At 38.7% G+C, this 15,061-nt stretch overlaps 1 protein-coding gene across 14 annotated transcripts in view; it reads right to left on the bottom strand.

Annotated features, from left to right (window-relative positions):
• PHF14 (PHD finger protein 14) overlaps positions 1-1,965 on the bottom strand; it is a 198,816-nt gene extending 196,851 nt beyond the window's left edge. For all 14 annotated transcript variants that reach the window (XR_014067027.1, XR_014067028.1, XR_014067026.1 and 11 more), the window contains exons 1-2: positions 1,528-1,965; positions 916-1,026 (exon numbers count right to left, since the gene is read on the bottom strand). Coding sequence is in view for 7 of the 14 variants with exons in the window: in XM_081535370.1 (XP_081391496.1) it covers positions 916-1,026; position 1,528 (112 nt within the window). In the remaining 7 variants the exon portion in view is untranslated. The remainder of the gene's footprint in view (positions 1-915; positions 1,027-1,527) is intronic.
• Positions 1,966-15,061: the final 13,096 nt, after the last annotated feature.

The following is a 15,061-nucleotide window of genomic DNA, read 5'->3' as shown; positions in this document are numbered from 1 at the left end:
ACAAGGTCCAGCACCTACCAAAGTACAACTTTTTACTTTTGTCCATTTTACACTGGTAAGGGAGCTAATAGACAAAAAGCAAAACTCCTTTCAGAGGGTGCCAAGCAATCTGAAAAGAGGAACCCTGTTCCTGGGTGGTTCGAGGCTCCTATTACTCTCAGAACGGTACTCTACTTTAAGATTACCTCACGATTTTTCCCCACTGTCCATAAAAGAAGCATAAATATATCTTTAAGTAAACAACAGAGAAAACACTTCTGCATCTTTGTGTCTTTTTGTTTTCCACTGTGTCTTTTTGTTTGGTGTTTATTGAGGTATGAAAGTGAAAGTTGCTCAGTTAGTGTCGGACTCTTTGTGACCCCATGGACTATATATACAGCCTATGGAATTGCCTAGGCCAGAATACTGGAATGGGTAGCCTTTCCCTTCCCTGGTGGATCTTCCCAACCTAGGAATCCAACCCACGTCTCCCACATTGCTGGCAGATTCTTTACCAGCTGAGCCACAAGGGAAGCCCAAGAATACTGGAGTGGGTAGCCTATCTCTTAGCTGCAGCGGATCTTCCCCACCCAGGAATGGAACTGGGGTCTCCTGCATTGCAGGCGGATTCTTTACTAACTGAGCTATCAGGGAAGCCTTTAATCAGGTATAGGTGATTTACAATATTACTGCATCTTTGAAATAAATCCTTCTCTGACAGTTATCTAATAAGTAGCAACAAAAACAGAAGTAGTGATAGTAGTATCCAGTGACACGCTCTAAGGGAAATGTAGGAAATCAAATGGACAAAATAAAGTTTATGTGCTTTAACTTTATATTGACATTTTAATTAAAATCCATTCTTTTTAAGCAACGTCTGAAAATCAGCCCAACTCCAAAGAGCTGGGAAAAGGGAAGCGAGAAATAAACATTTACCTGAAGCATCTCCAACTTTAAAATCACTGTCATCTGAACTATCATAATCGAGAGCTTCTAGCAGAGAAGCTGCCAAAGGCTTCACCTGCCTCCTCTTGGAGCTGCGATCCACTGTTAAAAGAAAAACATTACATCGTCATTCATAATCACACCAAGCGCGAGGGAGAGCAGTGGTGCTGAAGGAAGCTACAGATGACCTCCTGCATGTGGTGCAAATCTTTGTCTTAATTCAGTTCTCAGCAAATGGTGTGGTGGAAGGTTGGGGTGGGAAGACTGGGGCTGGCCGGCCAGCTCCACGGGCAGGTTCAGCCCCAAGGCGCAGCAATACGAGCCCAGGGCGACCAAAATCAAAACTGGCCCTCTTGAACATCTTACCTCTGAGACTTGCTCTCTGTAATCCCTCACTAAGACACTGTTAACAGTCAACAGAAAATGCAAAGCCCAGGGAATATAAAAAGCTATGTCTATTCCGACGGATCGTGGAGGGGGAGCGTCCGCGGAGGGTACATCTTCCCACAGGACTCTCCCACCCCCGCCCTGCCCCCGCCAGCCCCGACTTCTTCAAGGGCTGAAATGGACCTGTCTCCCCGCGGAGGCCTCCGACACACTTACTAAGGAATCCGAGGTGGTCGTTTGGAGGAGACCTAGGGAGAGGCTGCGATAGCACAGGCAGCGCCGAGGACGAGGACTGAGACCAAGAAAATAAATCCAAAAGATGCTATTAAAAATAGGCGGCGCCGCGGACCTGACCGGGGCGCCCCAGGTGGAGCCACGCCGCTCCCCTCCCGCCCCCCGACCCCCGGTCCTAGCAGAACCGACCCCGGCCGCTCGAGCGCCTTCCTTCGGCGCTCCCTGGCCAAAGGCGCCCTCCGGCCCAGGCAGCGCGGCCAACCTGGCAGCCCTGAGGAGTTAATTTACCCCGTTAAAATGCTTAGATAAAAAAATAAAGGAAAGAAAAACTTTATTATCTCGCAAACAAAAGCAACAAAAGACCCAGAATCTGCACAGTCCGAGGCCTGTTGCCTAAGACAATAGAGAAAACAACGACCCGGATACAGCTCAGAAGAGAAGGAAGTGAAAACACGAGCTAGAGAGCGGCCCTAAGAGCAGCAGAAGCTGAGGGCGCGTGCGCGCGAGTCGCCTCGGCTGTGTCGCCGAGAGGAGGAGCCGAACAGAGCCGAATGAAGCCGAACGCGAAGCCGAGGGAGAGCCGAGAGGAGCCGAGTAATGCCGAGCGGGAGCAGAGAGCCTTCCCAAACCCTCTGCCTGCAAATCCCTGATGCTGGGCCCTCAGTCCAAATAGGTAGGTTTTTGTTTCTGACAGGACAGAGCAGTGAGTGTGTCTCCATGAATGTGGAATAGTGCTTTGTATACACTTAGATAATTTATTTTTTAAGATGGATTTTTAAATCCATAAAAATACAAGGAGAGTATATACAGTTGGATTTCAGTCCTTCAGCAGTTTCAAATGCCACGTTTATTCATATACAGATTAGCTGTTTTTTAAAAACAATGTTAAAATGTTAGAATCTGAGCAGTATTAATACTTTTTACATGTTTCTAGATCAATGCAAAGAAATAGAGGAAAACAACCGATTGGGAAAGACTGAGATCTCTTCAAGAAAATTAGAGATACCAAGGGAACATTTCATGCAAAGATGGGCTCGATAAAGGACAGAAATGGTATGGATCTAACAGAAGAAGAAGATATTAAGAAGAGGTGGCAAGAATACACAGAAGAACTGTACAAAAAAGATCTTCACGACCCAGATAATCACAATGGTGTGATCACTCACCTAGAGCCAGACATTCTGGAATGTGAAGTCAAGTGGGCCTTAGAAAGCATCACTACGAATAAAGCTAGTGGAGGTGATGGAATTCCAGCTGAGGTATATCAATTCCTGAAACATGATGCTGTGAAAGTGCTGCACTCAATATGCCAGCAAATCTGGAAAACTCAGCAAGGGCCACAGGACTGGAAAAGGTCAGTTTTCATTCCAATCCCAAAGAAAGGCAATGCCAAAGAATGCTCAAACTACCGCACAATTGCACTCACCTCACACACTAGTAAAGTAATACTCAAAATTCTCCAAGCCAGGCTTCAGCAATACGTGAACCGTGAACTTCCAGATGTTCAAGCTGGTTTTAGAAAAGGCAGAGGAACCAGAGATCAAATTGCCAACATCCGCTGGATCATCAAAAAAGCAAGAGAGTTCCAGAAAAACATCTATTTCTGCTTTGTTGACTATGCCAAAGCCTTTGGCTGTGTGGATCACAATAAACTGTGGAAAATTCTGAAAGAGATGGGAATACCAGACCATCTGACCTGTCTCTTGAAAAACCTGTATGCAGGTCAGGAAGCAAGAGTTAGAACTGGACATGGAACAACAGACTGGTTCCAAATAGGAAAAGGAGTACGTCAAGGCTGTATATTGTCACCCTGCTTATTTAACTTATATGCAGAGTACATCATGAGAAACGCTGGGCTGGAAGAAGCACAAACTGCAATCAAGATTGCCAGGAGAAATATCAATAACCTCAGATATGCATATGACACCACCCTTATGGCAGAAAATGAAGAAGAGCTAAAGAGCCTCTTGATGAAAGTGAAAGAGGAGAGTGAAAAAGTTGGCTTAAAGCTCAACGTTCAGAAAACTAAGATCATGGCATCTGGTACCATCACTTCATGGGAAATAGATGGGGAAACAGTGGAAACAGTGTCAGACTTTATTTCTTTGGGCTCCAAAATCACTGCTGGTGGTGACTGCAGCCATGAAATTAAAAGATGCTTACTCCTTGGAAGGAAGGTTATGACCAACCTAGATAGCATATTTAAAAGCAGAGACATTACTTTGCCAACAAAGGTCTGTCTAAGTCAAGGCTATGGTTTTTCCAGTGGTCATATATGGATGTGAGAGTTGGATGGTGAAGAAAGCTGAGCACCGAAGAATTGATGCTTTTGAACTGTGGTGTTGGAGAAGACTCTTGAGAGTCCCTTGGACTGCAAGAAGATCCAACCAGTCCATCCTAAAGGAGATCAGTCCTGGGTGTTCACTGGAAGGACTGATGTTGAAGCTGAAACTCCAATACTTTGGCCACCTCATGCGAAGAGTTGACTCATTGGAAAAGACCCTGATGCTGGGAAGGATTGGCGGCAGAAGGAGAAGGGGATGACAGAGGATGAGATGGTTGGATGGCATCGCTGACTCGATGCACATGGGTTTGGGTAAACTCCGGGAGTTGGTGATGGACAGGGAGGCCTGGCGTGCTGCTATTCATCGGGTTGCAAAGAGTCGGACACGATTGAGCGACTGAACTGAACTGATATTAAGGAGAAAGGAAGATTAGAATAAAGCTGATTCAGTTTATGTATGCCCCAGATATATATTGACTGATAATGTTTGTAACATGGGGAAATAGAGAGTTAGGAAGGACTGTAAATGAAATAAAGAAGAAGCAAATCATGCAATACAGTAGGGGCACTTATTCTTTAAAGAAAACATGTTGAATTCTTTTGTGAGCTGTAATTGAATTTTATAATACTAAATTTCAAAAAATAATAAATACTTACAGAGTGCAATTTAGGGGATGATTATATAGAGGCTATACCTTCAGCAAGAAAGTTATCTTTACCCTGCCAGAGCTTAAGATATAGTTGAGGAAAGAAATGTCAGTGAGCAATTACTATGTATTGTGAAAAGGGCTGCTAGAGAAAAAGTACACATGCTAAGAGAAGTCTACCTAAAGAAAGGTTTTTTTTTTTTTCTTTTTGACTTTTAAAATTTTATTTATCTATGGCTGTGCTGGGTCTTCGTTGTTGTGCACCTTTCTCTAGTCGCGGCAAGCAGGCCACTCTCGTGTTGTGGGCTGTGGGCTTCTCATTGCAGTGGCTTCTCTTGCTGAGATTTGCAGGCTCTAGAGCTTGGTCTCAGTAGTTGTGGCACATGGGCTTAGTTGCACCAGGGCACATGGAATCTTCCCAGACTAGGGAGGAAACCTGCATTGGCAAATGAATTCTTAACCACTGGACCACCAGGTTAAGTCCAAAAGTCTCATTTAGCTCCAGACATAGTGTCTGAGCTGGGCTGGAGAAGAGAGAAAAAAAGATGCAATTTCCAGACCAAAGAAAGGACATAAGTAAATGACCAGGATGAATAGAGGAATAGAGATGACTAGTCAGATTCCCTGAAAGCTGGGCTACCTTGAATGCCTCAAGACATTCCACCACAACCATAGTTGTTGCAACCTCATATTTCTGTGTTCCTCATCACTGCTAAAAATGCAGTGTCTCTGACCCTCTTATCTCTCTGAACCTTTAGTTCCCTGACCCAAACTACTAGTGCTATGTACCCGCTCAAACCTTTCTATCATACTGAGGAACTTCCATTCCAAAACTGTAAAATCTTAGTAAACTCTTTCCCGTTTCAGTATCTTTCTTGTACCTCCTTGTATAAAGTAGAAATGTATAAAGTTTGTATGAAGTTATCATGAAGCCCCTCAAATGGAAGCCACTTGTTTTCTCAATATCCAAAGGTGGCATCTGGTCCTTAGTTGGCTTTCAGGAAGTGTCATAATTCAAAATGATTTGTAACCAAATTCAAGATACTTGGAGATAAAAAGATGGAGTGTGTGGGGAAAGTAAAATAAGAAATGAAAAAAATTGAATTGTATTATCTGGTTTGAGAGAGAAGCTGTAGGTCCTGATTAGTATTTTAAGAAACCAGAAAAGTGGAAATCAGTTTGTTATAAACCTAAGGATAACAGACATCACCAACTTGATGGACATGAGTTTGAGCAAGTTCTGGGAGTTGTGATGGACAGGGAAGCCTGGCGTGCTGCATTCCATGGGGTCACAAAGAGTCAAGACACGACTGAGTGACTGAACTGACTGACTGAAGGATAACAGATCTGGCTCACAAAAGGTAATGGAACATGTCAGTTACATATCTACTCTCCCCAAATTTCACTGAAATCACAGGAAAAAAATAATATAAATAAAGCCAAAAAACCATAACTCTGCTATAGATCTTAGCAGAGTGTCACAAGCAAACTTTTGAGGGTAGAAAACAATGTTAACAGTTATGGAGGTAGGCTCAGATTGCCAACAAAACCCACCTGACGAAAAAGTGCTTAATCTCATCTGGGTGAAAGAGATGAGTCACTGAAATCAGTTTTTTCAGAAGTCCTTGTATAACCCTCAAATGACAGATAATGAGACCTGTGAAAGAGCTAAGACTTGGATAATAGGCTGGCTAAGTCATAACAAGGAAAAAAAGCTTCATAGAAATCCATTTGCAGAGGGCCTGAAAACAGTGTTTCTCCCCAGAATATAACTTTAAATTCATTTTTATTAAGTAAGAAGTCTGATTCCAGAAATTACCAGAATGGGCACCAGGTTTATAGGAGAAAGAAGGATAATAAACCCAGTGCCATGAGCTGTCATAAGAAATAGGAAGATCCAGCATATAAAATCATTCATAAATCATGAAAGAGAGCCTACTGACATGTACTCTCCCTACATCACTGATCTTCTTCCTGCCCACCGTAATGATCAGAGTGAGGACATCTATAAACAGAACCTGCATTCTTTTACCTGCCAGGTGAACAAGACTTCTTATTTAGGCAACATACAAAAATTCAGGCTACCAAATCCACCTCTTCTATGTATATAGACATAGAGGCAACCAAAAATCAATGAATATTTTAGTAAAACTACCAACATGAGAGGATTTAGATTTTTAAAAATCTTTAAGACAGTTATATAATTCATATATATCAGATCTCATGTACATCATAGATTTAGAAGGTAAAAGGAGACAGAGGCCACCTTCTTTCAGCTGTAGCAGTAGCAAAACAAGATCCATTAACTATGAAAGTAAAATCTATGTTCTGCCATCTACTCACCATTTTCAAAGGCATAACGTCATGGTGGAGAACAAGTTCTGGAAAAGATTAGCAACAATAGCTGCACTTTGTTTTTTGACTTTTAGATCATAGCTACAGTTGTACGATCTTGAAGCTCAAAGCCCCTTTGGATCACTGACTTTCACTTTTCAGCCCTTCTAATGATTTTGCATTTTTTTCAGTATAAAATTCTTATAGTGGTTTCCATTTCTTCTACTAAAATCTTCTTTGATATGAATGCTTGCTAGAGAAAGGTGTTCAGAAAATAAATAAATAAAACTCAACCATGAGAATTAAAGATTTATTGTTTGAATTAGTGTGTGTCAAAAGGCAGTGATGACTTCATTTATTGTTGTGGTTTAGTCATTAAGTCAAGTCTGACTATTTTGCAACCCCGTGGACTGTAGTCCCCCAGGCTACTCTGTCCATGGGACTTCCCAGGCAAGAACACTGGAGTGGTTTGCCATTTCCTTCTCCAGGGGCTCTTCCCGACCCAGGGATTGAACCCGAGTCTCCTGCATTAGCAAGCAGATTCTTTCCCACTGAGCCACCGGGGAAGCCCAGACAGTTCATTAACAGTGGAAAATAGATAAAGATGCAGTGATTAAAAAAAAGTTATTTACAGTATTAAATGTAATAACCAGGAATAAGGTGCCTATTGAAGGCAAACCTTTGGTGACAATGTTTGCTATGGCAGAATGGAAATTATTATTTTATCACTATTAGGATGAAATAAGAAATACTGAGTTGGGCTGGAGCCAGCAGCTAGCCAAACGGCTGTCATTTGTGATCACTTAATTAATTGTAGAGTCTATGGTTCATGTTATCTCACAATAGTTAATGTTTTCAGAGATATTCAGGAGAAAACAATATTGATGAAATATGAAAAGATGGTGCTGAAATATCTGAGCTTCAAGAGAATACTAAATGCTTCTAAAGAGAAAAGACAGAATATCTACAAAGGAATAGAAATCAAGTTAGAATCAGAATTTTCAGCTGCAACTCTGGATGACTGGGAACTTCTAAAACCATCTCAATGTCTTCTAACAAAGGGTTCATTGGTAACCACCCTTTTCAAATTATGTAAAATATACTGACTACAGAATTTTCTCCAAGGCAGCAAGGATCTGCTCTAGTATTACAGAGTAAAAACTTTCCACATATATAAAAAATGAATAATACTGACATTTTAAAATTAATTTTTCATAGATAATATGTACACACAGTAAAAAATGTTTAATGCACAAAAGATTTTTATGAAAATAAATTTTCACTCTATCTTTGTGCCCTAGCCAGTCATCTCTCCAGACGTAACAGGATAACTTTTTTTAAAAAGATGCTTAGCTCAGGGCTGAGTTTTTATCTTTATTGAGATACAGTTCACATACCATAATATCCACACTTCCATGGTGTAAAATTCATGGTTTTTAGCATACTCAAAAGTTGTACAATCATTACCACTATCTAACTGTAGAACATATATAACATCATCACAGAAAGATAGCCCAAACCCATTAGTAGTGACTCCTTGTTTTCGTATTTCTAGACCCTGGCAGTCATTAATCCATTTTCTATCTCTTGGAATTTGCCTATTCTGGATTTTTGTACAAATGAAATAAAAAATGTATGGTCTTTTGTGTCTGGCTTCTTTTATCTAGCATAGTGTTTTCATGGTTCATCCACACTGTAACACAGCTTGTTTTTAAACTAATATGATACTGTGAAATGTTATCAGTATTTGTTCTGCATGGAGAGAAGATGAAAGAGGTATTTCAATATTTGCTGTAATAGCTGTGTATTAGACAGATCTCTTAGACAAGCTGAGATATTTAATTATGTTTCAGTGCATATGAATGGCACTCTTAGGGGCTGAGTTTCACAAGGGGCAAGTCCCAAGAAAGCAAAGCAGATGGGCAAAGACAGCATCACTGATGCAACATCACAAAGTGTACAACACTGTATGTTAGACAGACAAATAAGGTTAGTTAGAGACAGGAGGTTTCGTGTCATCAACTCAAAAGGTGGCAAAGCTTTCAAACAAACAAGAATGCATAAATAAATACCTTCTGTTCTTTTTAATCCATCAGGTCTTCCAGTGACAGAACATAAGCAAACTCGTCAATACTGTTCTAGATCTACACAACTCAGTTAAAAAAAAAACCAAAAAAACTCTTATTGGAAAATATCGGAGGACAGTGAAAAATAAATGAACATACAGATGAAAGGCTCAAGGAACAAAACACCCTTATAAACACCATCCATGCCAAGGCCAAAAAAGTCTCCCTTGTGTCCCCTCAATTAGTACCCTCTGTGGCCTATAAATATAGTCATTATCTTCAGTCTGAGATTATTTTTTTCACATATTATGTACATGAACCCATATAGTATATGTTATTTTGTTAATGGTTTCTTTGACTAATATTTTTTCTGAGGATAATCTACATTGTTGTAATTGTAGTTCATTTGCATTGTGGAAGCACATGCTTGAATATACCACAATTCAGTTTTCATTTACCCTTGATAAACACTTTGGCTCTTTTCAGTTTATGCTATTATAGATAATGGTTCTATATGTATTCTTGTTCATGTCTTGGCATACATAAGCACACATTTCTGTTGGGTTTATATCTCAGAGTAAATTATTGGCCATATTGTATTCAAATATTAAACTTTAGCAGATTTTCAAAGCATAGTCCCAATTTATACTCTAATCAGCAATGTATTCAGGTAATGTATTTAGCAAGGTAGCAGGATACAAGATTAATATACAGAAATCTGTTACATTTCTTTAAATAAACAATGAAATAATAGAAAGAGAAAGCTTTAAAGAGTCCTTTCTAAAATACCATAGAAAAATACTCAGGAGTAACCCCGACCAAAGAGGTGAAAAATTTATATGCAGACTATAAAACATTAATAAAGGAAACTGAAGATGATTAAAATAAATGGAAAGATATCCCATGCTCTTAAATTGGAAGAATTAATATAATTAAAATAGCCATACTACCCAAAGCAATCTGCACATTAAGTGTAATCCCTATCAAATCATCCATGACATTTTTCACAGAACTAGAGCAAATAATCCTAAAATGTATATGGAACCACAAAAGGCCCAGAAATACCAAAACAATCCTGAAGAAAAAGAACAAAGCTGGAGATATAACCCTCTCAGACTTTAGAAAATACTGCAAAGCTACAGTAATCATAAGAGCATAGTGTTGGCACAAATATAGATATATAGATCAATGGAACAGAATAGAGAGCCTAGAAATAAACCCACAGCCTACACTCAATTAACCTTTGAAAAAAGAGGCAAAAATATACAATGGAGAAAAAACAGTCTCTTCAGCAAGTGATATTGGGAAAGTTGGATGGCTACATGTAAATAAATGAAGTTAGAACACTCCCTCTTGCCACACACAAAAATAAACTCAAATGGATTAAAGACTTAAATATAAGACATGCCACCACAAAACTCAGAGAATAGAAAGAAAACAGGCAAAGCATTCTCTGACATAAATCATACAAGTGTTTTCTTGGGTCAGTCTCCCAAGGCAAAAAGAGGAAGACAAGTTTCATATATAACCACTTATATGTGACATCTAAAAATATATATACAAATAAACTTATTTAAAAAACAGAAACAGACTCACACAGAGAAAACAAACTTACGGTTACCAAAGAGGAAAGGGGGGAGGGATAAATTAGGAGTTTGGGGTTAACAAACACATACTACTACATATAAAATAGATAAATAAGAAGGTCCTACTCTATAACACAGGAAACTATATTCAATATCTTTTAATAACCTATAATGGAAAAGAATCTGCAAAAGAATATATTTCAGTTATATACATATATAACTGAATCACTCTACACTAGAAAATAACACCGCATTGTGAAACAACTATACTTCAATGATAAGAACAAAAAATAACCTAGCAGATCTATCAGTACTTGAAGCAAGTTACCATGCAAACTAAGTTATCCATCATGAACTGGGTTTTGTCCGACCAACAAAGCCATAAGACTGAATATGCAGAGCAGCATTCTATCATCAGATGGAAACCAGATGAGTCCAAGCTGGTCCTAAAGGTATAAGTAAATTGCATGAGTAAATGTTATAGATGCCTGTGTTCTATACTCCTGCAATAATATCTGATCCCCTCTCAACCAGCTGGCACCTATGGTTACATGGAACACATCCTTCGACCAGTTAACTGAAGGAGAAATATTTAAGCCCAGTAAACAGATGTTTCTGTATGAAATACTGTCAATATTAAACAGCTGTAGTATTTTAGTTCAACTCTGGATTGACCCTGAAGGACAGTAGAGAAAGATCATATGGAAGCGGTTCTTATTATTTTCCCTAAAAATCCGCTAGTGAAATTCCTATCACTTTTGCAACTGTAGCTTTGCTGATCTAGAAGCCCTAGCGTCAAGAAAAGTTTTTATCAGGACATAGAGCAATGATTCAATTAAAGCGGAAGTTGAGACTGCCACCTGATCACTTGGGGCTCTTCAATCAACAACCATATGGGAGGTTATTCTATTAGCTTGGGTAATTGACTTTGATTATCAAGAGGAAATTAGGAAGCTACAACTCAGTGAGGGTAAGGAGGAGTATGTCAGAAATGCAGATCTCCCAGGGCACTTCTTAGTATTCTTGTTCTTGCCAAATCCCTCCTTTAGTTTCTATATTTCTGAACTAGGTTTATGTCTAGGTCTGTGACAAAGGACTCCAGTGTCTTTGGCAGGACACCCATATCATTGAGCCTGAGAGTTTGGAGGTAATGAGAGACCATTGTGGTCTCTCTGTTCACACGGGCTCCACCCATTCCCATAGATTCTAATATGCCTTTGCTTCTGTTCCTCATGTTCTCTTCCTTTCCTGACTATCTTTCCTGTTGACTTCACGATGCAATTAGAAACAGTACTCCCACAATTGCATAATGTCAATTCCTTATAATAAAACTCTTATTATACATGCATATATCCTAGAAGCTCTGTTTCTCTGGTTGAACCCTGATGGATATATCAGCCTACATTTCTGACTCATTCTACTTTTTCTGTTCTAACTCCTCCCACTTGGCCTGGTCCTCATTTTGTGCATATTTTCTAGAATCACAGCACTGATCCTCTTCTCTCCTTACACTTTCCTTCTTACAGATTCTTTGTAGCCAAGCTCATCAATTTCCATAAATCTCACATGTATGCCCTTTCCTTTTATATTGTACTTGTAGACCAAATTTCTCTCTTGAACTCTAGCGGTATTTCTTCCAGCCTTCAAAACATCTCTGATTGGATATTTCGTAGATAATCCTAGACTCAACATTTCCAGAAGTGAATTCATACATCAAGTAACCTTAAGCTATATATCAGTATTTACTGTAGCACTTATCATACAGCTTTGTAATAATTATACTCCTATCCCACGAGATTATAAGATGTTGAAGAAAGACAGCAGTGTGTTATTCATCTTATCCTAAGCACTTAGCATGATGAACAGTAAGTAGTAGGCACTTAACGTATGTTTAAAATGAATATATGAATGAACAAATGACTGAATGAATAGATTCATAGAAGAGATAGAAACTGCAGAGAGATAACAAGTGGCAACACAGAAGAATAGAACATGGTTATTCTCAAAAAGATATAGTTTAAAGATCTATGTGTATGGCATAATTTTCCAAAAATTTTTAATAAATACAGTTTTCCTAAAATTAATATTTAACCAGAAGGTTTCAGTGAAAAGTACCATGATTTTAAATTACTAGCGCTTCTTTACTTTTTAGTATTCATTGAATTTTGTACATAAAATGCTTCAAAAAATGCTTCAACTATTTAATTTAAACTGATGACAGTATGTGAGGCTTTCAGATATATAAGAGTGGAAGTAAACTTTCACAGAACAAAATATGTTTTCATTTTTATAATAGAAGTTGTATAATTAAATACAGTTTATGCTAAGCAACCACAATACTATTAGAAGAACATTTATTTTTAGATTAAGGATAGCTGCAGGATCTTTATTAATAAGTGAAGGTATAATTTATATTTGTGTTATCAGAAAAACAACTCTGGTTGTCAATTTATCTGCTAGAAAAATAATTAAACGCTAAATGCAAACAGAGTAAAAAATATAAGATTCTGCTTTCAATTTGCATTAATATAGTCGTACTCCATGGTTCACTTATCAAATTATTCTTCTCTAAAGAAGCTATTTCTTTACTGTCACACATTTAATAACAATACGTAATTACTATACCTTCCAGAATTTTCTGGGCTTGAATCTTCAGAGAAATCATGCAAAAGAAATAATTTGGGGGCATGCTATTGATATACTGCCTAGATTTATTCACTGAACAACTTGCATTTAATTTGAATAATATTTTGGTATTTTAAAATTATTCACAAAATTAAATAGAACAAAGGAACAAGAAATCTAGGGGACACATGTCTCAGAGTGGAATGGTTTTAATGAAAAACAGCTTTGTTTATTAATATATTAATAGCATGCCCTGCCATTGTTTTATCCTGTGTTTAGATATAAAACTTATAAATCTTTACCACCTAAAAGATAAAGTTCCAAATCTCAACTTCTCAAAAATCTGTGTTAATCTTTTCCACCTCATTTCCAATAACTCTTCCTTATGAAACCTAAGCTCCCACCACACTGAATTCATTTCAATTCCTCCTACACATTATGTACTTGGTGAACTTTCATTCCTTCTGCCTTTTTCATGATATATCATCTGTATGGAAGCAAATCTCCCCTCCTTTTTTCTCTGACTTTCTAGATGCTCCATTCTCTATCATTATAGTTTGCAAACTGATCAATTATTTTCTGAGTCCTTCTTTTTACTGTACTACAAGTGTGTCAATTGTTGCCAACAGTAACTGACGCGTGTTGCTACAAGCCCTTTGCCTGCCATTTCACTGAAAGCTCTGAGTTCACCAGGGACATTAACTGCCTTCTAATTAATTGAGAACTATTTCACCAAACCTTCTGGCACTGCATAACATAGATGGTCATCCTTCTAGCCTCTAGGAATAATTACCTTGTCACCTGTTGCTGAGTCCTGAATCCAATAGCTCGTATTTTAGGGTTTTTTTTTTTTTTTTTTTTTTTTATCATAACACACCACCACAGTTTTGGAACCAAATTCTGTATTAATCTCAGTAGGTTAGGTTATGCTACAGTAACAAGCTACTCTCAAACCTGGTGACTTGTTTCTTTTTCATTCTCAATGCATGTCCACCATAGCTCAGCAACATATCTGCTCCAGGTAGTTTTCAGCATGACAGGAAAGGCTCTATATACAACACTGCTGATCTTGTGGCAGAATGAAAAGACAGAACACAGCACATGCTAGCTCTTGAAGCTTCTGCCTGTGCATGACAAATACTACTTGTCACATCTCATTAGCAAATAATGTAAGTCATCTTATCAAGCCTGACATTAGTGAGGCAAGTAGGTGATACCTCTTCCAGGGAGAAGCAGCAAGAATTTGTACATAATATAATCTGCCACACATACCAATCCTTTCTAAAGCTGAAGTTTGTTTTTACATGTATATTCTACTATGGCTTCTTTTTCCAGATTGTCATCTCTAATCTTCCCATCTCTTTCTAAATATTGGTCACTGACTCTTTCCTCTAACTTTATTGTGAAAAATGTAGACTTTTACAATTTGACATTTTGGTTAATATTTAATGAAATATAGAAAATTCTCTGGTGTTCCATTGTTTAGAACCCCATGCTTCCATTGCCAGGGGTCTGGGTTCAACCCCTGACCAGGGAACTAACATCTCCCAAGCCAAATGTCCTCCCCCCAAAAAAACTTTGAAAAATGAAATTTAACTTCCCTGGTAGCTCAGTTAGTAAAGAATTCGCCTGCAATGCAAGAGACCCCAGTTCAATTTCTGGGTCAGGGAAATCCCCTGGAGAAGGGATAGGCTGCCCACTCCAGTATTCTTGGGCTTCCCTGGGGGCTCAGTTAATACAGAATCTGTCTGCAATTCTGTGGAAGACCTGGGCTTGATCCCTGGGTTGGGAAGATCCCCTGGAGGAGGACATGGCAAGCTACTCCAGTATTCTTGCCTGGAGAATCCCTATAGACAGAGGTGCCTGGTGGGCTACAGTCCATGGGGAAGCAAAGAGTTGGACACGACTAAGAGACTAAGCACAGTACAACCCTGCTTTGCTAATGATTCAAAGTCATCCCTTGACTACCTATAT

Source organism: Giraffa tippelskirchi, chromosome 10 (genome assembly GCF_054371585.1).
Source record: "Giraffa tippelskirchi isolate mGirTip1 chromosome 10, T2T-mGirTip1v1.2.pri, whole genome shotgun sequence".
Lineage (NCBI taxonomy): Eukaryota > Metazoa > Chordata > Mammalia > Artiodactyla > Giraffidae > Giraffa > Giraffa tippelskirchi.
The sequence above is the reverse complement of the archived record's forward strand: the minus strand, read 5'-3'. Positions and strand labels throughout refer to the sequence as shown.